This window comes from Varanus komodoensis, unplaced genomic scaffold (assembly GCF_004798865.1).
Source record: "Varanus komodoensis strain SLA01 unplaced genomic scaffold, ASM479886v1 scaffold36, whole genome shotgun sequence".
NCBI classification, from domain to species: domain Eukaryota; kingdom Metazoa; phylum Chordata; class Lepidosauria; order Squamata; family Varanidae; genus Varanus; species Varanus komodoensis.
In genome coordinates this window covers 1,851,930-1,878,624 of record NW_025335873.1, presented here as the reverse complement: position 1 = coordinate 1,878,624, position 26,695 = coordinate 1,851,930, and the positions used below count along the sequence as shown (strand labels likewise).

General features: G+C 53.3%; 1 protein-coding gene across 1 annotated transcript; it reads left to right on the top strand.

Moving 5' to 3' along the window:
* The first annotated feature begins 6,527 nt into the window (after positions 1-6,527).
* On the top strand, positions 6,528-25,025 carry PRDM12 (PR/SET domain 12). Its single transcript, XM_044440149.1, has 5 exons — positions 6,528-6,780; positions 12,995-13,185; positions 19,801-19,956; positions 22,437-22,548; positions 24,643-25,025. Exons 1-5 carry the CDS (start codon positions 6,528-6,530, stop codon positions 25,023-25,025), a joined length of 1,095 nt encoding a protein of 364 aa, XP_044296084.1.
* Positions 25,026-26,695: the final 1,670 nt, after the last annotated feature.

Below are 26,695 nucleotides of genomic sequence, written 5' to 3'. Positions count from 1 at the left end.
AGCTCCTCTTCCTCAACTCCTGTCCAACTTTTTAACCATATATGAAGACTTCCGAGTTCATTCCCTTCTGATGGGGAACCTGTAGCATCTTGCCACAAGCTTACCCACTCAATGCCTGCCCTCATTATTAACCTAATAACCATCCCTTACTAGTCTTTCTGCATAGAAATGAACCCTGACTTTTTTGTTCCCACCCCCCACATAGCATGTGGCCTGGCTCACTTACTTGAGCAACCATTTAGCTAGCTGTTCAGGACAGGGCAGGTACTTCATTTAATTTAGGATTTTTATTGTTGTTATTGGCTTAGGTAGAATGGGAACAGCGGCATGATTTTGATGATCTGAGAGAGGCAGTGTGGTGTAGTGGTTAAGAGCATGGGGCTAGGACTCAGACGATCCAGGTTCTAGTCCCCGCTCAGCCATGAAGCCCACTGCGTGGCTTTGGGCCAGTCACAGACTCTCAGCCCAACCTACCTCACAGGGTTGTTGTTGTGGGGATAAGATGGAGGAGGAGAATGATGTAAGCTGCCTTGAGCCCTTTGTAGGAAAAAGGCAGGATATAAATCGCAATATAAATAAAATAAAAATAAAATCATTTTTATTTTGTATTCTGAGACTTGCACTGAATACTTTTTAATGTATCGTGCATTCCACCCACCCAGAGTCCTTCAGTATTTGGGCAGTTTAGAAATACAGTGGATTATACCCAGAATGGGTGTGGGACCAATTTAGCCTGAGGGCCAGACTCTTGGAGTGAAGGGGGGGGGGCTTCCCATGGTGGGCGGGGCCAAAGACAAAAGGGGCGGGGCTAAATGCTGGTGGTCTGCATGTTGGACTGGGGCATGGGAGGTCCAGGGACTGGTCTGGTCTGGTCCTTCCTTGGCCTTGAATTGCTGCATGATCTTGGGCCAGAGTTGTGAAGATACCCTGGAGAGGGCATCCAGGGCCTTCTCGGCCTCTCCTGCTTCCTGGAAGAAGGGGAAAAGGTGTGATAGAAAAGTTAAATTAGCAAGCATGAGAATTAGGACTTGCTGCCAACAGGAAAGACATTTCCAAATTTGAAAACTAGAAAAAGTGGTGTTGAAGGTACGAGCTAGCCATCAACTTGTGGTTGGGAGCAGGAGAAGAAGGGCCAGACTGGGACCTCTGAGCCCCAAAATCTGCACCAGGCTGAAAAGGGCCTTGTTTCTGAGCAGCCCGTTGGATTAAGTGGCCAGGCAAGCCTTCTTGCCCGGTTGCCAAGGTCAGGATCTGGATTTGCCAGGGTTCATTGGCTGCTGCGCACATTCTTTCTGTGTACTCTTGGGTGCGTCATATTGTCTGATGGAATAGGAAGGTGTGGCACTGTGACCCCCATCTCCCCACAGCAAGGAAAAACCCACCTTTAGACACGAGCAGGAGGGTATCCCTGGGCCCTCTCCCTTCTGTCTACACCCAGATCTGCAACTTGTTCTTGCAAGCCCTTTTACAAACATGAGACTCGCTGCCCTTCCTTGAGTGAGAAATCTGTGGTGTTGGTAGCTGGACATGCAAATAGGGATGAGGGGGGTGGGTGCTGGCTGGAATAATGGCAGTTGTTAATTGCACTGTGGTCAGTTTTGCAAAAGATGGCATGGTTAGAGAAGCAAGACCTGATCAGGCGTGCCTTTCTGAATGGATCTGTCCAAATGAGAAGTGGCATATAAATCTTTTGAATAAATGTGTAAACGAATGTTATCTTGAAGTCAGCTCCATAGCAATTAGCCTTGCTTTCAGGGCTCACTGTGTCTTTTTTTCTTCTTTTGCAATTCAATTAAATTTAATATCTAATCAGAATTTAGCAAGGCATTAAATCCATAAGTTGTTCAGTCAATGGATTCTGTTGTCGTGGGCTCAAACTGGAGAGGGGGAGAGTTCTGCAAGCCGAGCAGAGTTTCTTGCAGGAGGGGAAAAAGTGGCATATAAGTTCAATCAGTATATGCAGTGCTCCACCAAATGATATTGGAAGTGGACTTTATATCCAATGCCATTCTGTGCCCACACACCTCTGCCTTAGCTCTTCAAGAGCACATGCCCCAGATGGGAAAGGCGGTGGGTTCAATGCATGGAATTTCTGGACAGGAGGCTGAGGTAGGCAGTATTTTGGAAGGCCCTGGCCAGATACCCTGGCGAGCTGGTCAGTCCTGACGATACGGAGAGATCAAGCGATGATCGGCTCCTACTTCAGGGCAGTGTATTGCAACTTTAGCGTGGCGCTTTCTAGGAGCGCTTCGTAGTAGCGAACCCCTTCTGGGAACGGTGTTCAGCACCATGGAGAGCCCCTGCAAAGCTCAGTGTAAAAGCTGGAGTGGATAAGGAGTCCCACTGACCTGGAGTCACCTGCCTGCCCTTGGGGACTGAAGACTGGGGCCCCGAAGGACCAGCCCGAGAAGGGCGGCCATGAACACCCCGGAGGGGGCGGGGCATCTGCTCGCAGCCTCCTTCCCTGAAAAAAGCCACGTTTTCATGTATGGGGGGGGGGAGTAGCTTCTCATACTTGGCTGCATACGTTTTATTTCATTTCATTTTTATATTGTCCAATAGCTGAGGCTTCCTCGGATGCACATTTACTCACGAGCAGGCGCGCTGAGCCGTTTCCCCTGGCTACGCGGCTCACTTTCATCTAAGCACGTGCCCCAGGCTCCCCCCCCCCCCTCCCCCAAACATCCCCCGCTGACTTTGAAGCCAGGCTCCTGCACTTCGGGGCACCGTCCTGCATTGCACGTGTGTACGAGCGCACCAGGAAGAGTGGGAGCGGCACACAGAGGGATATTTTGAGCCCGAAGGCAAGGGTCAGTGCGGGTCTAAATTGAGCCTCTTGGTTTTCCATCACTGACGTATCTTTTGGCTTCAGCCTGGGTCAGCCCGACGGGCTAATGCAGCGGGGCAAAGTGCCCCCTCCCCGAGATCTCCAGGAGGAAGGTTCTCTCCCGAATTGCTGTGTGTGAAGAGCGGGGGAGCAGAGGGAGAAAACGGGGGACAGCAAGGGCTGGATCCCCGCATCTCTGAGTAGTCAGCCCTTGTTTAGGCAGATTCCGGGGATCCCCAAAGCAGCTGCTCCCCCATCGCTTCGCCTCCTGCCCGCCCCCCGCGAACCTTTCTGCCCGCAAATTTTCCTGAATTTCGTTGCCTCCTCTCCCTCGTCCTCTTCACAAATAGATTCGTGTGCAGGGGACAGGATCCTTCACAGACACGCAGAGAAAGACTTCAGAGCCTTGGTAAATTAGTGCATGAAAAAGTAGCCGTCTGTTTCTTTCTCTTTTGCTCCCGTTGGCCTGAATCCTGGCTCTTTTTGGGACCCTGAGGGCAAACAGCGCCTCCCAAGAAAAGGAAGCTGTTTAGGAAGACAAACGCCCCCTTCGCCCCCTCTTCTGCCCACCTTCGAGCGACTCGGAATGGTTCCGACGTGCTTTAGGCACACGACAATGAACGTCACGTGTGAATGCCACGAATGGGTGCTTTAGCAAATGCGCGGATCACACGAGGCCCTTCGGCTGCCTTCCCCTCGCGACTCCCCACCAGTCCGGAATAACCGCAAGCAAAGATCCTTTCTCCCACATCAGAACTGGGGAAGCTCTGCATTTGTCTCTTGCGTCACTTCTGAAATCGCACGTGCCCCCCTGGTCCCTTCATTGCTTGCCTGTCTCACGTTTCGAGAACGTGAGTACGCGTGCATGCGAGGGTTTCGGTGAGCATTGTTTGCATGAAAGTGGCAGGAGCCTCGGGTGTGAGATCTGGAAACCCTGCGAAGTGATCTTGAGGACTAGTGTCCGCAGTGGCCCAAGAATCGGTGACTTGCTCGGGACCCGGTAACTTCCAATGGAAAATCCGCCCCCCAGTAATCTAGGTCGATTTAACCCACTTCCTATCGCACCCATTTTCTCGGAAGACTGCTCCCTTTCCTCTTCACCTCTTCCCTCGTGTTTCCACCATAACTTATTTCCGTAGCCGCGAGTTGCTTTCTCGCGTAATTTTTGTTCTGCGATTGGGCTCCCGTTGCTACTGCCGAGCATGTTGGCCCCGCCGCCGCCCGGAGCTGTCAGATCCCCGGTAAACTGGCCGTTCAGGGTGCAAAGGAGGTTTGGGGGCGGTGGAATTCGTCGGGTCGGGCAGGGCTCGGATCCGAGGGAATTCTGGAGAGACGCGGGATCCGAGCTGAGTCGAGTCCCGGCGCTTGCCCGCCCTGTTCTTTGCGCGCGAGTTCGGACTCGGCTTTGGGTCCTTTCCTCCTCCGGCGCTCGGCCCCGATCGGCGGTTGCTCCGCAGACGGTCCGATCCGGTCCAGGTGGGCTTCGCGGGGGCTCGGGAGACCTGCTTCTGGGCTGGCACGGCACCGTTTGACCGGCTTTTGGATTTAATTTTATTTTCCAAGCAGCGCTTCACCTTCCTGGCTGCTCTGCGTTAGCCCACGTGGAGAAAACCATCCAACGTATCTGTTAATGGGGGAAGTGTGTGTGTGTGTGGGGGGGATATTTCCCACTTTTTTTGGCCAGTCCATCGCATCTTCCGTGGCCCTTCCCGCGCCCCCGCGGCACCCCCTGCGATCCTAGCAAAGGCTCCCAGGCCAAGTCTTGGGGACGCGGAATATCAGATCCAACCTTTAAAAGGAAGAACACCGCTCATGCGCCGCATTTTCTGAATTTCTACGGCTTGAAGCTGGCGCCCTGAACTGCTTCGAAATGAGTTAATCGGGGCTGACCTATTAATATTATTATTAAAGTTCAGATTAATAATGTTCTTGAGTCGGCAGCGACTTGCGAAAACAAAATTTTAAGAGTGGTCTCTCGTTCTCTCCGCAATCTAGTTCCGCTCCGAATTTAACGGGGGAAATTATCCTAGAGCGAAAGGCAGAAACGCGGCGTGCGAGGCACCTGCTTCTGCCTCCCGAGCGCGATTTTCCGCCGGCTTCTGATCGGCCCCGCGCGAGTCACCCTGAGAAATCGGTCGCGCTCGTCCTAGAAAAGAGAAGGGCCCTGTGCGCAGAACGGGCGGGGTTGCTTATAAATCCAGTCCACCTTTGTTTTTCGAATATTAAATCTTTTCATTTTTCCTCTCCCTCGTTCTTTTCCTCCTCTTGATTCAGACAATTCCGTTTCCCTCTCCCTTTACATCCAAAGCTGCCAAACCCAAAGCTCTCTTTCTGGCCGGGTGTGTGAACGCGCTCCCCGGGGGTGTAAGAGAAAACCAAGCCTCTTTTTGCGGCGGCGGGGGTGGGGTGGGGTCTCTGTTTCTTCCTTTCCCTTTTGTATATGTGTCAAGGGACCAGGGGTGAAAAGGACGCGTGTCTCCCTGTTTCAGACGACCTGTTCATACCCGGTGCGCGAGGGAACCGGAGGAAAAGCGTGGCACGAAGGCGAGGAAAGCTGCCCTCGCCCTCGCCCCCGCTCCCCATCGCGCCCGCCACCCGGGCTCCCGGCTTTCCCTCGGCACAGCAGCTGCCTCGGATCAAATCCGAATCAAACGCCGCGCAGGGGAGAGGTCGGGATTCGTTTGAGGCGGTTTGTCCCGGTGGAAATAGTACAGATACTGGGGAAGGGGCGGCGGCAGTGGGTCGGCATTTCGGGGTGGGCGCGCGAGCGCGGAGGCTAGGGGCGAAGGGGTGTCTTTCTGTGAATCTCTCTGCGCACCGGGCTAAAGGACGCGCGCTCCCGGGCCGCGCTTGGCCAGTCCCGGCGCCCGCGGGCGGAGCGCGCCGCTGTCCTTCTCTGGCCGGCTCCACCTGCCTTTCGGCGCGGTCGCTCGCCCAGCTCCTGCGTGCGAGTCCCGGGCGCGCCTCTCCTGGGGCGGTGAGGCTTGTAAAACACGAAATGAAATGAAACCAGGGGCACGGGGGATGGCAAAGGAACTCGGTTCTGGCGCCCAAGCCCGGTGCTGTAAACTCTCCTCGACGTTCCCGGGGCAAAGGGAAGGCAGCGGCTCTTCCCCCAAGCCGGGAAGGAGAATCCCCGGCGCGGCGCGGCGCGTTGCGCGCGCTGTTCACGCCTCCTTCCAGCCCCGCGCTCTGCCCCGCCGTCCCGCACCCCGCGCCGTCCCCGGAGTCGAGTGAGAGGCAGGCGAAGGGGTAGCGCGGACCCGGGAAAGGGGGCGCCGCCGTGCGCGCGCCTCGCTCGCTCCTTCCATTGGTGCGCTCGGGGTGGGCTGCGAGGGGCAGAGAATCCCCGCCTCCCCCGCTTTTATCTGCCTCGGCCCCCCCTCCGGAGAAGGAGGGCTCCTCCGGGCTCGCTTTTAGGCTTTGCTTCATTCTAGAAGAACAAGTCTATCCTGCAACGTCAGGGCGAAGGGGGGTCATTAATAACCAATTAGAAAGGTCACCGGAGCGCATATATTCCCGCCCCAGAATTTGGCCACGGGGATTTCGCCGGCCGCGAAGGAGCCGGAAACTTGCGGCTGCCTCTGCCTGCGCCCGGGCAGACCCTTCCCGGCCGGGCTGCCACGCGTCGCCCGCCCCGTGCGCCTGCCCCCGCCCCGTCCCGTGCCTCCTGCCGCCCGCTCCCCGCGCGCGTCCCCCTATGATGGGCTCCGTGCTGCCCGCGGAGGCCCTGGTGCTCAAAGGGGGCCTGAAGCCGCCCGGCCTCTCCCTGGCGGAGGTCATCACGTCGGACATCCTGCACAGCTTCCTCTACGGCCGCTGGAGGAACGTGCTTGGCGAGCAGCTCTTCGAGGAGAAGGCCGGAGCGGGGCCCGCGGCGGGCGGCGGAGGCGCCCACGCCAACCCCAAGACGGCCTTCACGGCGGAGGTCCTGGCGCAGTCCTTCTCCGGAGGTGAGCCCTTCCCGGGGCAGCCGCTGCGCGGGCGGAGAGCGGCTCGCCCGCCACCCCTTCCCGGGCAGCCTGGTGCCCGTCTGTCGGACACGCGTGCAGGCGTGTTGTCTGAACCCGGGCGAGCGCCGGCGAGGTGCAAGCGCTCCGCGCTTGGTTCCAGGGGAGGATTCGAGGCTGGGCTTGTCTCCCGGGGAAATCCGTGGGAATCGCCTGCGGGAAGCCTTTGGCCTGCAGTGCGCGCGTCCAAAACAATTTATACTTCCATAGAGAGAGCGGCAGCTTTTTCTAGTACTGACCCTCCTCTCCACCCGGACCTGGATGCTTCGGCACAGCCTAAAAATCCAGTCCGCACGTTCAAAGAACGTGCAAGCGCCACGCTGCATTTGTTTATGTCTTGCACGTGTGAGATCTTTCGCGTGTCTGTTTGCATACCGTCTCTCGGGTGTGGTGATGCGGGGCACCCGGATTTTAAATGTGGGGGAGACGCAGCCTGTAGGTAGGTTCCTCTCCCTCTCCCTCTCCGGAACGCCAGGTAAAGCGCTAAAGAATTCTAATTTGGGGAAGGTCCCTCCACCTCCAGTTAGAAAAGCCAAGATGGGTTTGGCAGAAGCAAGCGCAGCAGAGGCTGTGAAAGTTTCGGGTGCTTAAGGAACCTCTCTTCGGATAGCACAAAGCCACAGACGGGTCTGAAGCCGAGAGCTGCCGGCCACTCTCTGCGCCCGCTTCCAAATCCTCCCCCCTCCAGAAACGAGCTAATTAAAGCAGCTTAGCCTCCCTCGAGCACCTCGGTCCCGGGGCGGCCCACCAGCAATCCATCAGGTGCGCCGCTGGCTGCATCCCCTGCAAGCCAGCGGCCCAACTTCTTAAATATTTCAAAGAAATTCTCTCTCTCCCGTCCACCTTCAAAAGAAATAGCAGCATGTTTCACGGTGCGGGAGAAAGCCTGGCCCAGATTTCTTTCCCCGCTTCCTTTCTTCCTTGCTCGCTTTCTTTCTTTCTTTTAATAATCCCTCTTTTCTGACTTTGCCACTCATGTCTTTCCCTCCGGTTTGTTCCTCACTTAGCTCTTTTCCCGCCTGATCCTGTAAAGCGCCTGGCGTTTAAAGTCTTTTTAGGCATGGAAACGCAGTTGACTGATAAAGGAGAGGTTTTAATTTCATTTAGTTAACTTGGGCCTGACCTGGGGAAAAAAAAGTTCCTACTTAAACCAAGAACTTAAAAAGCGCGCGGGGGGGGGGAGTTTGAAGAGAAGAAGGAATTGTTGGGGGGGGGGTACACAGATTCTTTTATTTAAAATGTCTCAAGTTCTTTTTCCTCATTCATCAAACGGGGGACAATCTCCTCTCCCTGCCTTTGGCATCTCTGTGACTCCCAATTCCCCCTCTTTCCTGCTCCCCAAGAATAGTGTTCCTTTCTTAATGTACCATGAAAACTCCATTCTGTTGCCTTTCAGATGATCTCAAGCAGCTAATCTCGCCTGTTTTGTAAAGAGAAATTCCTCCGCCTTTTAAAACAAGCTTCTTCGGCCATTCAGGGCCCCAATGTATCGCAACAGCATTCTCCGAGGGCTAATGAATTTAGAATTAGCAATTTTCCTTCCAAGTGACTTGAATGAATACGGATCTCTTTAAACAGTGTGACGAATCGCTCCATGACCGCAATAAGCACCATTTAACCCCCTTTTCTCAGCCGTGGACCTCTCGGTGCTTGGCGCTCCGCTTTTCCCAGGTTCTTCCTCTACGCGCCTTGGAGGGAGCCTTGTAAACCCTTGTCCGCACCCCCCGCCGCCCCTGCACCGACGGGGCCTTGCTGTCTACACGGAGGGGCGGACGCGGGCACAGCCCAAGGTAAAGGCTCCCCGGCAGGCAGCGGCCAGGCGGGATGTGCGGCGCAGCCAGAGGCTTGTGTCTCCTCGGGTGTCGCTGTGGCCAAAGGGCGCTCGGAAGGGCACGGAGACGACCCGCAAAAGGCCCTGTCCTGCCCTGTCCTGCCCTGTCCTGTCCTGTCCTGGAGACGCTGCCGGAAAACCAGGGGGAACACCTTGTCTTCTGGACGCATATCCGTGTCCAGATGCGCTCGGGCCTCTTGCTAGCACCGGGCGCACTCACCGGGCGGGGGTATTTTCCCGGAACAGTGGAAGGCAGGGAGCCAGATGTGGCCTGCTCCGGGGGCCGTGGCTCTGATCCTGCGCCCCCCCCCCCCACAAAGGTGCTCCCCCGGATCCCTGGGCACTCAGAGGCCAAGAGGGGCCACGTGAGGTTTGGGCCGAGGGGCGCCCTTTGCGGCTCGGGTGGGGGCGGATGCGGCCAGGACTGCAGGTGTGCCGCACATGGGCGCACCACGCACTAGTCTCCCACAGGAGCGTGGAATGCGGTGCTCCTGCGTAGGGCAGCCGGTGTTTCATTTCTTCCGCAAGAGTGACCCAGTGTGGGGTTATTCACCAGCCGCGTCTGCTTAGCTCCCTGGGAAGCATCGGGCAATCGCTCAGTCCTTAACTACACAGGAAAGGCTGGAGGAATGGGAAGCTGGTGCCTTCGGAGGTGGTATGCAACTGCTTCCTCGCCCCAGTTTCCTGCTTCCAATCAAGGACAGCTGAGTGCTTCTGAAAGCACAAGAAGGGCAGGAAGGAGCCACGGTTTGTCCCCAGCTTCAGGTATTTAGAGAGCGAGAGAGAGAGTTTTAAAATGGTCTTCTGCCTAAAGAATAAATAGAATTTATTCAACAGATCACAGGCAGAACCACAGCCTTCCTCTGCATGTGGGTTTTCTTGGCTAGCCGCCAATGATAGACCTGCCTTCGCCGCCACATTGGAGGCGTGTTGTGTCTTTCCGGAGTGTAACACATGTGTGCTTTTGTGCTACACGCATCCATGAGGAATGCATAGAAAAGAAGGACAGTGGGTCTCTGGAGACTAAATGGCGTGTGAGAATTACCAATTTAAAACTGGCACCTGCAACAAGATGTTGCAGCGTCTCCCAGCTTTCTAACCTGATCCGTGTGCCCTTCTCCCCTCCCTCTTCCTTTCTTTCCCAGCCAAGGCTCACCAATTTCATGGCCCTTTGAGGGTTTTAAAGACTTCCTTAGGGCTCCCCCACTTCTTTTTTTTGGGGGGGGGAGGGTTGTATTTCTGCAAACCTTCTGGTTCCCTTGAGAATCTGGACAGCTGTCTTACTTCATGTGCTTTTGCTACGACTCCATTTTCGGTGGCCAGTCCCTCCTTCCTAGAAGGAGAGAGGTATCTAAATTAGGCCTAATCTAATCTAGTGCAGGGTATAGTTGTGACATGTAGGGCCATGAACATGCGCAAGGGTGTGCTTCGGTTACCTAAAGTGTGCACGGGGTACGTACATGTTGCCAGCACTGTCTGTCTGCACATCTGCAGTTGTTTAGGAAATTTAGGACTGAATCACCTGCTAACTAAACGTGAACTTTTACATGGAGGTAGAGAAAATGTGTCCCAGTGAACAGCGGAAGAGCCAATATTGTGCTATCCATTGACGCAGTGAGGTTGCAGGGTGTAATTAGTAGCGGCCGCAGACACAGGTGGGCCAAAAGACTGCTTGAATAATACGAAAACTTAGAGTTTTATTTGTCGTGGGCTCCAAAAATAGAGCGGAAGCACTGGAATCGGTGACACTTGCGATCATCACGTTACCTGTCCAGTGTGTTCCAATGTGTCTCCTCTAAGCCTGACTCAATCTGGATGCCCAGTGAAGTCTGAACAGGGCAGTGTTTCTGGAATACAAGATGCCAGCCAAGATGAGACAACTTAAAGGCAAACTGCAGTGCAATTTGGGAGAGAGGGAAGAGAGGACAGCGGACGGAAGTGTGGAGCATTTGGGTTGGGTACTGCATTGCATACGGAGACCGAACATGCCGTGGAATCGTGCAGACGAGTCTGTATGATTCGGCACCACTCAGCTGCCATGACTGGGAAAGGGGCAACCTGTCCTGTTCGCACTCCCCACGGGTGTGTTTCCTGCAGCTTGGCCTGCCTGCATGCCAGCCCTGTGTATCTTGTGCCATCGTCTTAGAACTGAAAAGTGGCATTGTGTGTTCATAAGTCCGTGCATGCAAAATTGCATGCCAGCTGGGTGGGTGGGTGCAAAATGCAGGTGCCCACATTAACACGCCTCAGGGGTGCCATAGAAGTCCTTACATTCATGCAGGCAAAATGCAATTCTGCTAAAATGCCCTTCTGATTGAAGGCGACTGAGCTCAGGTTTGGCTTCCGTGATTCAGGCTGGGCCCAGCCCGCAATGCGAATTGTCAGGATTCGGCCAGTTCTGCAGGTGGAGCATCTCTGTAAGGCAGGCTTGCTTGCTTGTGGTGGTGGTGGTTGGTCAGGATTCGGGGAGAGGAAATTGGCAGCAAACTGGCAAAAAGGAAAACTCACTCTGAGCAGGGCGTCCGAGACGGTGTTTGCAGTGAAGCGGTGGATTGCAAAAGGCCTGATAATGGCGCCCGCGTCTGGGCAGAACCTGCTTCTGCCCTGGTTGGATTTGGCCTCCCTGAGCTGTGCCTGCTGAAGGTCAGTTCACACTGGTGATGCGCCTATGTAATTTTTGGCCCTGGGTCTTACGGGCACCAGTCTCGGGGTGGGTGCCTGCAGTTGCAAAGCACGCGATTCATTAATTTGTTTTATTTATTTAAAACTTTTCTATGTCATCCCTTATGGAATTAATATTTTCCTCCTGCCATCCGCCCGCCATTTTCGTTGTCATTTTCAATCCACGTATCCCTGCCGTTTTTCTCCTCTTGCCAGGAACCCGAGGCAGCTCGCATGGCCCTGCGATTTAGCCTCACAACAACCCTGTGGAGGAGGCTAGGCTGAGAGTCTGGGACTGGCCCAAAGTCACCCAGGGAGCGTCATGGCCGAGTGGGGACTAGAAGTCCCATCTCCTGCACCCTAGTCGCCTCTCTACTGAGAGGAGACAGCCTGCCTCAGGGAGCCCGGTGAACTAGCGGCTGTCATGATGAAATCTGAACCCAGGGCAAGATATGAGGATGTGCATTAAGTTGGCGATTCATGACAGGTCTGTGTGCCAGGTGGACCCAACAGAGCTTCCATGTACAGCAGCAGTGTACCTCAGATGCTGGGTGAGAATGAATAGCTAACAGGCCACCCTTCTCACAAGTGCTCAGGGAAGCTGCTGACCACTGACGGAAGCAGAATGCTGGGCTGGCAGATGGCCCCTTTAGTTAGATCCAGTGAGGTAGTTCTTAGATTCTGCTCAGGGGTGTTGAGAGACCTTGGCCTGGGTCCTCCAATGCTTTCCCCAAGCCTTGAATGTCCTTTGGAGTGCGTGGAAGATTCATTTCTTGCTCTAATTGCTCTGCAGGGTGACTTTCAAGGGGGGTTGTGGCTGGGGAGGAAGGATTGCCCCTCCTTGCAGAGTGGAATACCCCCCTAAGCCCCCTCCCCAACATGTCAATTCAGCTTTTAAAAAATGACATTTTCACTGGTGCCACTGGAGATGGTCCTTCGAAGCATAACTGCACGGGGCGAGAGGCTGTTTTCCTCCTTGGAAGGAAGAAGGGGCCGATTAACGGAGCTTCTGGTTTAGGACGACTGGGAACATGCGCAAACCTATGGGAGAGCTTCCTATATTGGAGGTGAGAACCCCACTGCCTCCCCGCACCTTCTGCAAATTTCAGAAGGGACTCCAGAAATTATTTCTGAATGTTTATTTAGAACAGTCCAGATAAAAGTGTCTGTGCTGCTTTTAGGCCATCCTGCAATTCCAAGGGGCTTCGTCCCTTGGATCTTTTAAGCAACCGAGCAACACTCTTACTGTGCCCCTCATAAACCTTTAAAAATTTGGATTTTTAAAGGAGGCTCTCTAAATGGGTTTGAGGCTTCACCCGCGTTCTTGGTCTCATTATCATTAACTTGCCTTACATTTATACTCTGCTTTTCTTCCTCTTAGAAGGAACCCAAAGTAGCTTACAAGTCCTATCCTCCATGCACACAACACAGCCTCCCCGTGAGCTAGATTAGGCTGAGAGTCAGCAACTGGGGACCAGAACTCAGTCCTCCTGTGTCCCAGCCAAGCACTCTAACCACTGTGCCATACTGCCTCTCACAAGTTGACCCCCCCCCATTTTGGAGGGCCACATTAATGAATGGGATAAAGCACAGCCCCTTCATGCAGACCCTCTGCACTTGCCTGACCTCAAGCCTTTTCTCCTTCCTTGTCTGTCTCCCATGCAGAAGTTCAGAAGTTATCCAGTTTGGTCCTGCCTTCCGAAGTCATTATTGCTCAGAGTTCCATCCCTGGGGAAGGCCTGGGAATCTTTTCTAAAACGTGGATCAAGGCTGGCACTGAGATGGGACCCTTCACTGGCCGCATCATCTCGCCGGAGCACGTGGATCTGTGCAAGAACAATAATCTAATGTGGGAGGTAAAATTTTGGGCCCCTGGAGGGAGGGCGGGAGGGAGGGGTTGACTTTGCATCTGCGCAGGCCAACAGCCTCCGAGACCTGTGGCCATTAAACCACATAATTCAACGAAATAGAAAATTTCTTTGAATTCATAATTCAAAGAAATAGAAAATGTTTAAAACTTGAAAGACGGCAATATAAAACAGGGGTAAACGTTGGATAGGGTTCTAACAACTCAGTACCTGTTTTAAAAAGGGCCAACGCAGGAGGAGTAGAATGCCAGGGAAAATCAGTTGTTCTTCACTGGCACTGAAAATACCATATTGTGGGGGCCCCGCGAGCCTCTCTGGGGAAGCGTGTCACGGCCAGGGTGCCACCACCGAAAAGGAGACGTTGGTTTCCACTGCACCTTGTTATCTGGCAGCGTCACCCAACAAAGGACCTCTGAAGACCATCCCAGGTTCAGGCAGGGGTCCCTCTGCTGGGGGCGTCACTCCTTCAGGCTTCTGGCCCAAGGGCAGCCAGGCCTTCGCAAGTTAATCCCGACAGCTAAGATGTGTGTGCGAACAGCAGGCATGAAACATCTGGGCTTGTGCAAGCTGCCACACACACACCCACACACCCACACACACACGTGCTTCCAGAGCCATGTGCGCTCCCTCACACACGGCGTGATTTGAATGATTTCTCCACGTTGCATCCATCTCATGTGCCGATCCGCAGCCAGGACATTCCCTGGAGGGGACAATTCCAGCCCTTCCTGCAGGAAATCCTCTTCGAGGGTCATCCACTGGGAGAGGAAACATCACAGACTTCGTGGCACCTGTGTAATAGCCTGCTTAGGGACAAATACGTAAATGGAGGCAATTGGACAGTATATAAAATTGTTGCTATGATTTGCAGCTGCATCTAAAAAGCAGGCATTTATTTATTTACTTGTTTATTTAAAACATTTCTATGCCGTCCTATGCAGTCCTCAGGATGGCTCACAACAAAATAAACAACCATATAAAATACAATTAAATTTCAATAACAAACATTAAAACATTCACCCGAACCAATTATTCAAAATTAAAAGAAGAAAAGGAAAAAGGAAAAGAAAAAGAAAATGCGACTGATTAATATTTCTTATTAAAATTATTAATTATTAAAATGATGGGTGAATAAAAAGGTTTTTACCTGGTGCCTGAAAGAGTAGAGAGTCGGCAGCAGGTGGCCCTCTCTGGGGAGCATGTTCCATAATTTGGGTGCCACCGCAGAGAAGGCCCTCCTCTGAGTAGTAACCCTCCGTGTGGCCACCAAGGAGGTTTCCCTTTTGGCCTGCATGCTCTTCTCTCCCTCCCTTTCCAATTCGCTGCCCCTTTTACATGCCTCTGCCAAACGGTCTCCATCCCTGTAAGTAAATTTCTAAGCCAGGAAATATCCCCAGCCCTTCTAGCTCTCTCTTGCACCAAACCCCAACATTTCTCAGTGACTAATTCCGAAAGGAGGAGGAGAAATGGGCTCAGTTTGCACTTCCATGAGGACGTGCGTAATGTGGTCCTTTCAAAACAACTTGCAGAGCAAACTCAGTGAAGCCTTGAAATGTGCACTTCTCTGGATTTTGCAGTGGCGCTTGCCAATCCGAGGTGCGTTTTTAGTGGAACACGTGTATGCAAGAGAGAAAAGAAGGTTTAAATGCACAGAATGAATGGGATACTTGCATGCAAAGATAAGTATATTGGGCAAAGGGGCATCCAAAGATAATATAACTGGAGAAATGTGCATAGGCATATATATGCACATGGATGCGTTATTCCTTGCGGGAGATGCACTTGGAATGGGGAATGTCGCAGGAGGTGCCTGAACCTTTCTATTTAGGGATTTTGTATTTTGTAGTTTTTGTAAATCCATTTTCTGTCTGCCCGCCTGTCCTCCCTTCTGTCCTCTTTTCTTTTTTTCTTAAAATACAAAATCTATAAGCCAGAAGGACCATACAAAAGACAGAAACATAGAATTAAAGAATTCTGAGTCCAGACATTTGACTGTCAGAGTTGAAGGGACCTCCAGCTTTTTTTTTATTACAACCCAGTGAATTTAAGAGCAGCTCAGTGGAAACTGGTGGTTCTAATTGAGTGGGGCTGTGTATCCACTCCAGTTGCAGTCTGAACTGTAAAGGGGCCATTTACAAAACTGAACTCCATCCCTCCGATAGGTTCTGCTCTGTGGTTTAGCTCTTTACGTTCAACTTCCACCTGGAATGGATACACTGGACAGACACGGGCGCTACCAGTCTGCATGGAGGGTGCTGTCATTTTGTGGTTGGTGGAGGGGGGGGGCTCAGAAGCTTTTGCAAATCAAGTGGCAACCTGCAAGTAGATACAGATCTAAATAGGGCTGGGCGGGTGGGCTAAGAGTCTCGTTTTGAAACATCACGGAGAGCCAGCGTGGTGTTTGGAGCACAGGGCTGGGACTCGGGCCGCCCAGGTTCCAGTCCCCGCTTAGCCATGGATTTGGGGCCACTTGAGACTGAGCCCAACCAACCTCACCAGGCTGTTGTTTTGGGGATGAGAATGAGAACAGCAGGAGGAGAAAGGTGTAAGCCGTTTTGAGTTCATTGTAAGAAGAAGTGGGGTATAAATCTAATAAATAAATAAATTGGTGTTCCAGTGGGATCCAGCGTAGGTACGGATGTGGCATGGGGTTAAATCATTGGGCTGGGACTCTGGAGATTCAGATTCTAGTCCCTGATCATCCCTGATTCTCACTGGGTGATGCAGGTCAGTCTTGGTCTGCCCTGTTGTTGAGGATGAAAAGGAGAAATGGAACCTTGGAAGCCGCTTGAGCTCCTGTAAGAGGAAGAGATGTGGTTTATGAATGCAACAGCATCCTCATCATCATCATCTTTGGAGTACTTTAGAAGAAGTAGTAGCAATAGACCCATTGCAAGGAATTGAACAGCAGGGTCCTCTCCAGCATTGCATTCGTGAGCTGCCCTTGTGTTACAAGGTTCTTGAGGACTAGCATCAACTCCAGTGCTTTAAAAGAATGTGTGGAGTGTGGGAGTTTCTGATTTCTATAGACAGGCAGAGTATCTAGAGAGCCTGAAGGGTTCGTTGGATCCCCTCATCTGATCACAGAAAAACACTGTGACCCCAGAACTGGCTAGGATTGGGCACCCTCCCCCCACCGCAGCTGCCATGGAGGGACCGTGCTGGTTGCAACTCTGAGGTCGTGGGAGTGACCTCAGGAAGGGGTAGAGGGGGCATTCTGGGGGAAGGAACGGGAGAAGCCTGGACACAGCAGGAGACAGCTAATCCAGGGATCTCTCCCCTCCCCTCCCCTCCCCACCCAAAGCATCTCTGCAAGGTGGCTAAAACCATCCAGTTGGCAGGGTGGGAGGCAAAGGGGGGTGGCGGTCCCCTCCACGGCCTTCCCGCACTGCACCAGATGGCCACAGCCCTCCAAATCTGAGGCTGCGGCAGCAGGCCCCTGCCCCAAGGAGCTTACAGTCTAACCATTGGCTATGGAGCAATCGCAGAGGAAGGCAAGCGAAGAAACAGTTCCAGCAATTCTGGGTACTGAGTCTGGGGGCTTATTTTGAGTTCCAGAACTAACCAGGAGCTCACGGCCCTTGAACACACACAAATCCAGTGCTGGAAACTGAGCCTTGCTTCAGTTCGGCAGTGTGATTTAGGCTGGCCGGGGAGCCCATGCGATGCGGCTGCTGCCAAAAGCTTGGGAGTCAGAAATTCTTGCCAAACTTGTTCTGCCATAGGGCATCGTAGCCCTGTGCATTTTCCATGTGCAGGAGCAGTGGGCCAGATTCTGGGGACCAAAGTGGGAGAGGTATGCTCCCTTTATTTGTACTATTATCAATCAATCAATCAATCAATCAATCAGTGCTGGATCCTGGTTCTGAGGGCGGGGGCAGGCTTGGACAAGAGCCCATCCTTCAGCAAGTCCAGCTTGCCTCTTCTGCTGCCTCCTTCTGTTCTTGCCCTCATCCCCTCCCTCCCATTTTCATGCTCAATAGGCGGAGCACTGGGGGGCACAGAGGATGGGGAACCTCCCCTCCTCTCTCTCACCCTCCCCAACCAAAGAAGGCCACTGCCCCCAAAGTCAGTGGGGTGGTGTATCCCTGCCAGCTTCCATCTGAAATTCAAAGGAGCAACCTGTGGTGCTAAACCCATTTTAGCACTGCGGAGAGCTCCTTAAATGTCCAGACTAAAACCCGGAGTGGATACCCCACCATGCTGGCATGAGGGTCCCCGGGTCCAACTGCCCTGAGGGGGGCTCAGAGCAGCTGGAAGCGGGAGCAGGCCAGGTGCCACAGTGAGGAGGGAGGGACACGGGTGGATGAGGTGCCCTGCCCGCCCCGCCCCCCGAAGTTGGCCCTGATGGCCGTAGCGTGTCCAGCGCATGGATTCTATTGTTATGCTTATGGCAGAGAGCAACTCTTTACCCTAAATATACTGAGTGGGACCGATCACGACAGACTTGCTCCATAGGGGTTCTCCGTTGACATTTCTCAAATCAAGAGGTTTGGTGGAGAACACGGACAGAACACGGCCTTTCAGTTTTCTTCCATCCTGGCTTCTGCCCACCCTCTCCTGACGGGCAGTAGATTCAGGACAGGTTTTGACTGGGTTCAGGGATCAGTTCACAACCCCACATCCTGTTGTCTGAACCCAGCCAAGGTGAACCTCTCGGGGTTCCCAGCTCAGCCACAACCCAGGGCTGCTGCTGCTTCTCCTGACATCTTTCTTATTTTTTAACCTTTTAGAGCAGGGCAACTGACTGGATGTGCACCTAATTACAGGTGCTCTTTTTTAGCTGACATAAAGTTATTCTTTTTAATGTCAGAATCCTGCTTGTTCCCAAGTAAATGTATTTAAGACCAGGGCAGCAGAAACCTGCTCATTTTATTCTGGTAGTCCAGACAATGCTGTGAGTTAAGAGATTTTAAAATACAAAGCTGAAGTATTTCTTCTTTTTATCAAGGTTGGCAAGCTGTATTTCCCCCCCCCCCCCTTTTGGTTTGGTTTGATATTGATGAATCTGACTGGTATTTTTGCTGTGGACTTTTTCCCCAGTTTGTGCCGATTCTTCAAATTTGTGGACTGCTTTCCCCTTTCCCTTTCCTTTTCTCCCAAAGGGAAATTTTCCCCAAAGAATATTCCCCAAAACCGAATTCCATAGCAACACCAAACGTAAAACTGTTTATACTATGTTATTTATTTTTGATTGTGAGCCGCCCTGAGGCTTTGGCAAATGGGGCAGCATAGACGTTCTCTAAATAAATAAATAAATAAATAAATAAATAAATAAATAAATCCCAGAAGTAAAATTGCTTACAAAAATTGGAGTTGGGTGTGCAGGGAATGCGAAATTCTCAAACGAATCTCATGGCTCAAACTATTATGCAAATATTTGAAATGGATATTTTTCTCATTTGCATGTCCTGATTAGCAACACATTCTTAAAACTATAGGTGGTTAGAGGGATTATAGAAAGGGGTGTGGGAATACAAAGTTGTAAAGGTAATTATTAACTTGATTGCCTCAAAATGAATCGACAATTCCTAGACTTTCTTTTAAGGGCTTAATTTCAAAATCAGTTGTGAAAAGTTGGTCTGAGACTGAGCTTAATTTTCCAGGACTGACAAATGCATGCATTGTTTTAGCACCAGAAGTCAGTGTGATAACAACATCAGAAAAGTCCTACGGGACCCTTTCTCCTTGTGGCTACAAAATCCACGAATTTTACTATGGCTTGTGCAAAGAAGTAGCATCCCAAGACAAATGCATTTGGCTGGATAGCTCTCTCATCCACGATGCAAGAGAAGGAAAATCTTCCACTTTACCGTTGCCTCACCTCATTCCCAGTATTTATCAGGAAGTCGAGACAATATTGACTTCCACTGGGAACCATCCAGTGTTTTCTGATCACTTCCCCTGCCTTTTCTTTTACCACCAAAATAAAATAACCAGAACAGTAGCAACACACTAAGGAGAAACAGATGGCATGGCTTTCCACTTGCAAGCTCCAGGAAATCCTCCATTTACAACCACTGAGATCTGACTTCTATCAAACTTGGGACTCTTTTTATTATTGGCTAGAGAAACGGGACTTCGTATAGATTTAAATATGTTTTTAAGTTATCATGAATGGAAAAAGAAGGGTGTGGGGGCTGACCCAGCGGGCTCGATGTTTTTGATGAGGGATGTTGTTTGTAGTTTTCTTTTTGTTTTTTAGGATTATAATTTCTCAACTAAAACTTATTAAAAAAAACCAAAAAGAACCACCGAGATCAAGGTATCTTTGACCAGGGCTGGATTACCGAACAGCAAACAGGACCCTAGCCAAGGGCCTGTGATTTTCAGCATTCACTATTGATTTAGGCAACCACGGTGGAGCTGCAGGAGAGTTTAGGTGTTTGGAATAAGAGCTGGGCTTTTTCTTCTATCAGAAGGCCTTTCCAGTAGTCTAATCCCAGAAGTTTCACGTGGCTTGTGAGGGTGGAGGACTTAAGAAGGACTCTTTGATCATTTTGGATGCCCACTTTCCGCCACTCCGTTTTTGTTTTGAGATGCTTCTATTCAGACCGGGGGAGGTTGCAATCTCTGGATGAACTCTTTCCACCTTGCTCCCAGGTCTTCAACGAAGATGGGACAGTCCGCTACTTCATCGACGCCAGCCAGGAGGACCACCGCAGCTGGATGACGTACATCAAGTGTGCCAGGAATGAACAAGAGCAGAATCTGGAGGTGGTCCAGATCGGCAACAGCATCTTCTACAAGGCCATCGAGGTAAGGCATGCGAGGACCAGGCAAGGACGGGAGAGCCGAGCACAATGGGGAATTGCAGGAGCTGAGAGCAGAAGCTGCATCTTTGCCGAGGCCCTTTCACTGGGATCTCACACAGAGCACAGGAAAACTTTCCTCCCAGTCAGGCCTACCTTTCACGGGTTTTAAGATCTGTCACAAGTAGATTCTTCCCTCAGTCTGGGAGCCATTGGAGGCATATGCAGGGCGCACACACACACTGGGGGGTCTGGAAGCTGTTGCTGCAGTGTGTTGTCGGCCACAAACAGCTCGCTCCAGAAGAGGCAAGTAACTTTCCCTTTTCAAACTGACTTGCCTCTTCTGCTGTGACAAACACACTCAAGTGTCCACAGCTCTCCATCATGGTTCACATATGGAGAGGCAGTGTGGTGTAGTGGTGAACAGCATGGGACTGGGACTCAGAGGATCTGGGTTTGAGTCCTCGCTCGGCCATGGAGCCAACTGGGTGGCTTTGGGCCAGTCACAGACTCTCAGCCCAACCTGCCTCACAGGGTTGTTGTTGTTGTGGGGATAAGATGGAGGAGGAGAATGCTGTGAGCTGCCTTGAGCTTTTTGTAGGAAAATGGCAGGATATAAATTGCAATACAAATAAATAAATATACGGCTGCCTAAAATTTCAGGTGCAAGCTTGATCAAGCCACCCACTGTGGAAAGGGTTCCAACTTGCAAACTGGGAAAAGCTCAGATTCGGGATGAGCAACTGGTGCTTGTCACATGGATTGCGCAACACAAGCTGAGGCCCACTCAGCCGCCCACTGCACGGTTCCCTTGCACACCGGGGCTGAGTACTGTTATTATGTGGCATCTCTTGTATCTCAGGTTTTGCCTCCTAATGGGAAAATAATAGTTAAGATTTTAGCAAGTGCTGCTTAGCCGTGGGCTGGTGCTGCTTTTCTTTCCACAGAAGGTTTTGAATGCTTTTTGACAACATTTTGCTATTTACTTTTCAAAAAGAAAATAACTGCTATATGGCTCAATGGCAGGAGAGGCACAGGAAGCATAAGAGGCAGGAATTGCATATCTAGAAAACAGCATTGCAAGGCCACTTTTGGGGTTAACCCTTTCATTCTCATTTTTGATGGCACTTTTGGGTTAACCCTTTCATTCTCATTTTTGATGGCACTTTTGGGTTAACCCTTTCATTCTCATGACAAATATATTTTCCTGCCACCTGAAGGCAGTTGCGGTTGAAGTAGAATAATCTAACCTCCTGGGTGAGGTTAGATTATACCCCTCAAGTTTTCTGGGGATTATGGGAGTTATAGTGATGGATAAGAGGCTGAAGGTTGCAATCCTATGCATGCCTACCAGGGAATATACCCCACTGAACTCAGCAGGACTGATGTCTGAGTAGACACACAAAGAGAGAAGGTTTATAAACTACAGATCTGTCTTGTCTTTACTTGGTGAAATTCTGTGGCTCAGAGACGTCTGTCAGCTTCTGTTTCCCGTGAACAGTATTGCCATAATGCCACTGGTCTCCTTCACAGGGCTGTTGTGAGGAATGCCGTATATGTGATGTGCTTTGAATTGCTTCCCTTTGGGGTTTGGCACATGGCCGAATTCTCTCCTGTGTCTTCCCCAGTTTGATCAGGCCAAAACCCTGGTGAACATCAGACAGGTCTTATCAAAGTTTGACTCAAGTTCCCTCAACCTGGAAAAACGGCATTCCTTTGTTTATTACTGGGCAGGCATGTTGCCAGCTTTTTTCAGTGATTGCTTTCAGTGCAAGTACGAGTATGCAGCTACGGAAAAATCTGCTAAAATTATGGTGATGGGGAGCTATAGTCATCTAATAAACCTGCTCTTGCAGCAAGTTCAGTGTGGCCCTAAAACAGCTGGGGACCCCAGGATCTGGGGCCAGATCCAGGCCGTAGAGGTTCCTCAGGTGACCATGCCTCTCCCCGGCACCTTCCTCCGAACCACAGCTCAATCGTTTTGCCAGATTCCATGCCCTTCTCCCCCATCCCAAAAGGTTGGACAACCTTCCTGGGCCAGTGAGGACTGTAGGGTGCAATTCTGTACCTGTCTTACCAGGAAGAAAAGCGCTACAGCTCCCAGGATCCTGCTGGCTGGCCCATGCTAGGAATTGTGGGACTTTTTCTGGAGCAAGCACTGGGTTGCACCCTGGAGCTGCAGGCCTCTGGTGTTTTTGCACTGCTGATCCCACATCTGCTGTGTTTGGCCTCGCCGCCCCTGGACTGCTCCCCCAAATGACTTCTCTGCAACAGAATCGGGCCCTCAGGATGAAAGGGACTCCCCACTTCTGCCTGACATGGCAGATTCACGGAGACAAAATTGTCCTTTTCATCAGGAATTCCATTTCTCTGCCACCCGGTAGCCAAAGCGCTCTGGGGAGTGCGCAGCCTCTTTTTAGAGGAAGATGTGGATTAAAAACTTCTTTAAAGCCCTCTTCCTTCCCATTCCCCTCCTCTCTCTCCCAGATGATCCCCCCAGATCAGGAGTTGCTGGTTTGGTATGGAAATTCACACAACACCTTCCTGGGCATTCCCGGCGTGCTGGGTCTGGAAGAGGAGCAGAAGAAGAGCAAACACGGTGAGGGGGCAGCCAGTCTCTGGGGGGGGGGGGGGGATCCAGGACGGCAGTGGCAAAAGACCTTCTTAAGGAGGGGGAGGCGGGTACAGCAGGTATGGAGGAAAAGGGAGCAGGGAAGAAGTTCGGAATTCTGCATGAGATGGAGAAAATCCCTCCCTTTCTCACCCTCCCAGCATCCCGTGGGGTCAAGCCCAAGGTTGTGCATTGGCTCCCATGGCAATTAATGCAGCAATGCCCGGAAATCCCACCCCCTGGGTCACATCTGTACCCAGACCGCACCTGTATCAAACAGAATGATTGACGAGGCAGATCAGCTGGGGAAACCGCGTGCTAGGAGACCAGGCGTGGGGCAGAAATCCAGGGGCAGCCGGTGTCCCCTAGGCTAGTGGGACTCCATATCCCTTGCAAATTTTGTTCTGAGCGTCCCAGGAGCTGTTCGTGGTCCTCTGGGCTATGGGACCCACGGGGAGCGCAGTTCAGGACCATGGGCAGCTCCTGCAAAGCTCAGCTTTTCGCGAACGACCGAGGAAATAACAGCTCAGATCACTGTGGTATTTTGTCCTGGTGTTTTTGTTTTCCATGCAAGTAAGTTTTACAGGACATTTCTGTGGGGGGACCCAATTTTGGGGACAAAAGCACGAAATCCAGTTAACCCCCTAATGATTTAAATCCGTTGTTCTCTGCTGTTTGCTCATTTTTAATAGAACGAGAATAGTTCTGTGATGTGATGAGCTGTAATATTAACATTATTTATCTCATCAACAACATGTGGGCAGAATATGGGTCCTGATGCATCCCCCAACTGCTCCAGCCATGAGTAACTCTCAAGGTTGGGTCCCGAGAGAAAAGGGGAAAGGGCTCCGATGGGATGGGGATCCGAGAGGTGCACAGTGCCCGCCCCCTGCTAAAAATGGCCAGTTGTACAGGGTGGAAGGAGGGAACGTGCCTTCCTCATGGGGGATGGATCATGCCCAGGAAGAGGGGGGTGGGACCTTGGGGAATCGGCCCGTGTTAGTCTGAGGTAGTCCAAGCTGCTCCCCTTCCCCCCAGCCGCCCAGTGTTGGCCTGCTTTTGTGTCACTTTTCCTCATTCTAAAATGTTGAGATGCCCCTTTCAAAGGCCCACTGGGAGCTACCCGGTGCTAATCCTAAATGAGACAAGATTCTAGTCCTCATGGTTCTGGCTTAATGGCTGCTTTCAATTTGAACATGGGCAGCCGCATTAGACTGCGTCAGTCCCTGGGGCCTTCAAGCCCAATAGTGCCAGCACTGACCGGCAGCCCTGGCTCTCCGGGGTTTCAGGGAGGAGGTTCTTCCAGCCCCGCCATTCCCCAAGCCGCAGTTCCTGGCAGCAAGAGCTTTGAGCCCAGCTATACTGGCTCTTGGGGTAATTTGGCCCCGGCCACCGCGGGATGCAGCTTCCCGGATGGTCTGCAAAACAGAATGTGGCCCAAGCTGCGACTGAGTCTGCATCTCCGTAGAACAACGCCTTTTGCTAAAATTAGGTCTGTGGCGCTGAACCAGGGAACGGGTGGGGATCAGAGACGTCTGATGGACATCCCATTGAGTCCAGTGGCGGCTTATTCCTGGGTCAGGGGCTGTACGCCTGTTCTGGCTTACGGGGGAGTAAGGCCCCACGGAACCCAGCGGGATTGACTTGGGTCCAGGCACGCAGAGAATTGCCCAGTAAAGTCTTTTACTTTACTCACGAGGAAGCCCACTGAATCGGGCATCCAAGCCGGGCAGACACGGCTGCTGATCGCAAGGACGCTCCGGACGATCAGCCCCTTCCAGGCCGCGCTCCGGTGCTGATGCGCGCCCGAGCGTCGTGGGCATGACCGCGCGGACAACCGCGCGCAGCTCAGACCGCTGCCGCCACCCGTGCACACGCGCGTGCAAGGGGCCGGGCGCGCCAGAGGGGCGCGCCGCGCTTTCCCGACCCCGGAGGAGGGAGACCGCGTCGGGCCCTCGCAGCCCCGCTTCAACCGGGATCCTCGCGGGGGAACTCGCGGCGCCCGGCGCGCCACCGGCGCCGCGGCCCCTTCCCGGCCCGGGCTGGACGTGACGCGGCTTTCTCCCGCTCTGTGCCCCGCAGAGGACTTCCACGCGGCGGAGGCCGGCGCCAGCTCGACGGGGCGCATGCGGTGCGTGATCTGCCACCGCGGCTTCAACTCGCGCAGCAACCTGCGCTCCCACATGCGCATCCACACGCTGGACAAGCCCTTCGTGTGCCGCTTCTGCAACCGCCGCTTCAGCCAGTCGTCCACGCTGCGCAACCACGTGCGCCTGCACACGGGCGAGCGCCCGTACAAGTGCCAGGTGTGCCAGAGCGCCTACTCGCAGCTGGCGGGGCTGCGCGCCCACCAGAAGAGCGCCCGCCACCGCCCGCCCAACGGCGCCCTGCAGGCCCACTCGCCCGCGCTGCCCGGCGCGCACCCGCCCGCCCTGGCGCACCACATCCCCGCCATGGTGCTGTGAGGCGCGGCGCGGCCCGGGCGCTCCCGGCCGGCGGTGTCCGCGGGGCCCCGGCCGCGCAGCCCGCCCCGGGAACCGCCGCGGCCGGAGACTGGCTGCGCCCGCGCTCCCGGAGCCTGCTGGCCGGCCGCGGCTGGAAGCAGGAGACTGGGGCGGACGCGCCCTTGCACCCGCTCCGCCGGACAGCTCTTGCGGGGTGGGGAGAGGCGCACGGGAGCTGCCCCGGTGGGGTGGGAGGGCCTTGGGAAAGGGTTGCCCGCATGCAGAGGGCGGCGGCGGAGGAGGAGCGCCCCGGGGTGAGGCTGGCGTGCTTTCGGAGGGAGAGGGGCGGGACACCCGGAAGGGACTGGCTGCCCGGACTACGGATCAGGAGAGGACGGGCCCGCTTCTCGGACGAGCCGGGTGGGCGAGCTAGCGGGAGAGTCGGGCCGGGGGACGCAGCCGCAAAGCCGCGCGTTGGGGCATCCTCGCAGGCGCTGGTGCAGCTGCCCTGCGGGATCCCGGGCCCGCCTCACCCGCCCGGGAGCCGCGGGGGGTCTGGGAGCCGCAGTCCCGGGCTCCTGGGGGCGTCCGGCTTGGAGGAGGCTGGTCCCCAAGGGGGGAGCGCCCCAGCGGTGCTGTTAGTCCCGCCGCCTCACCAAGTCCCCCGCTCGGGCTGGCCTGGCCGCCGCTGCTGCGGTGGTCTCGCCTCCACCTGCAAAACGGGGACAAAACCATAGCCTACCTTGCGGGGCTGTCGGCAGAACTGCTGAGACCAAGTCCTGCGTGGTCGGGAAGAGTCAAAAGTGCTCTCTAATCAGTTGTTCCATAGTATTCTTATCATTAAAAAGATAATCATGGCACCTGAACGCAGGGGTCCCTTAAAGTTCCCCTGATGATTCCCACACTTTCTTTCCCACCTCTGCAGCTGCACAATCTTGCCAAGGGGGCAGCATATGCTTTTTTTAGTGGGGCGGCACTTTGGCCAGGAGTTTTCCTGGGGGTGGGGGCGCCAGGTTTTCAGTCAGCCTCCTGCAAAGATTGACAGGAGACCCCTCTCTGCTCCCCAGGTTTTCCAGTCATTAGCAAGGGATCCTGGCAGATTTTCTTTCCACCCCGTGCAGCTCAGGATAGTGCTGGTGCATTTTGAAGGGTGGGCGGCCATCCAGGCATGACCCCAGAGGTAGCCCCAAAAATGCCAGGAGTGGCACCAGCCCTTGGCCCTTTCGTCTCCACCAGGAGCACCCCTCATCCTGGTCTTCGGTGCCCATTCTAGGCTGAAGCACCCCGAAATACTGTTGCATCGCAACCAAGAACAGGTTTTTTTTTTTTTTGGCTGGAAAAATGCATTTCCCCTCAGATATCCTGAAGAAGGGCTAAGTGCAGAGAAAAGAGGGAAATCTGGGGGGTGGGAGAAGGCCCAGAGTTGGGCTCCAGGGCCGGGTCGAAGCGTGCCGAGGGGATGCTGCACTGTGGATGGAAGTGCAGAAGACGCAGCCATGGTGGGGAATTCCAGCCAGTGGGAATTCTCACACCTTCCAACACAGAACTCAGGTGAAGGAACAGGTACCTGGGGCAACATGCTAATGTTTCAAATTTTCACTACATGGCATTTATATCCTGCACATTTTCCTATGGCGAGGAACCCAAGGCAACTTCCAGAGTTCTCCTTGTCTCTGTTTTATCCTCAAACA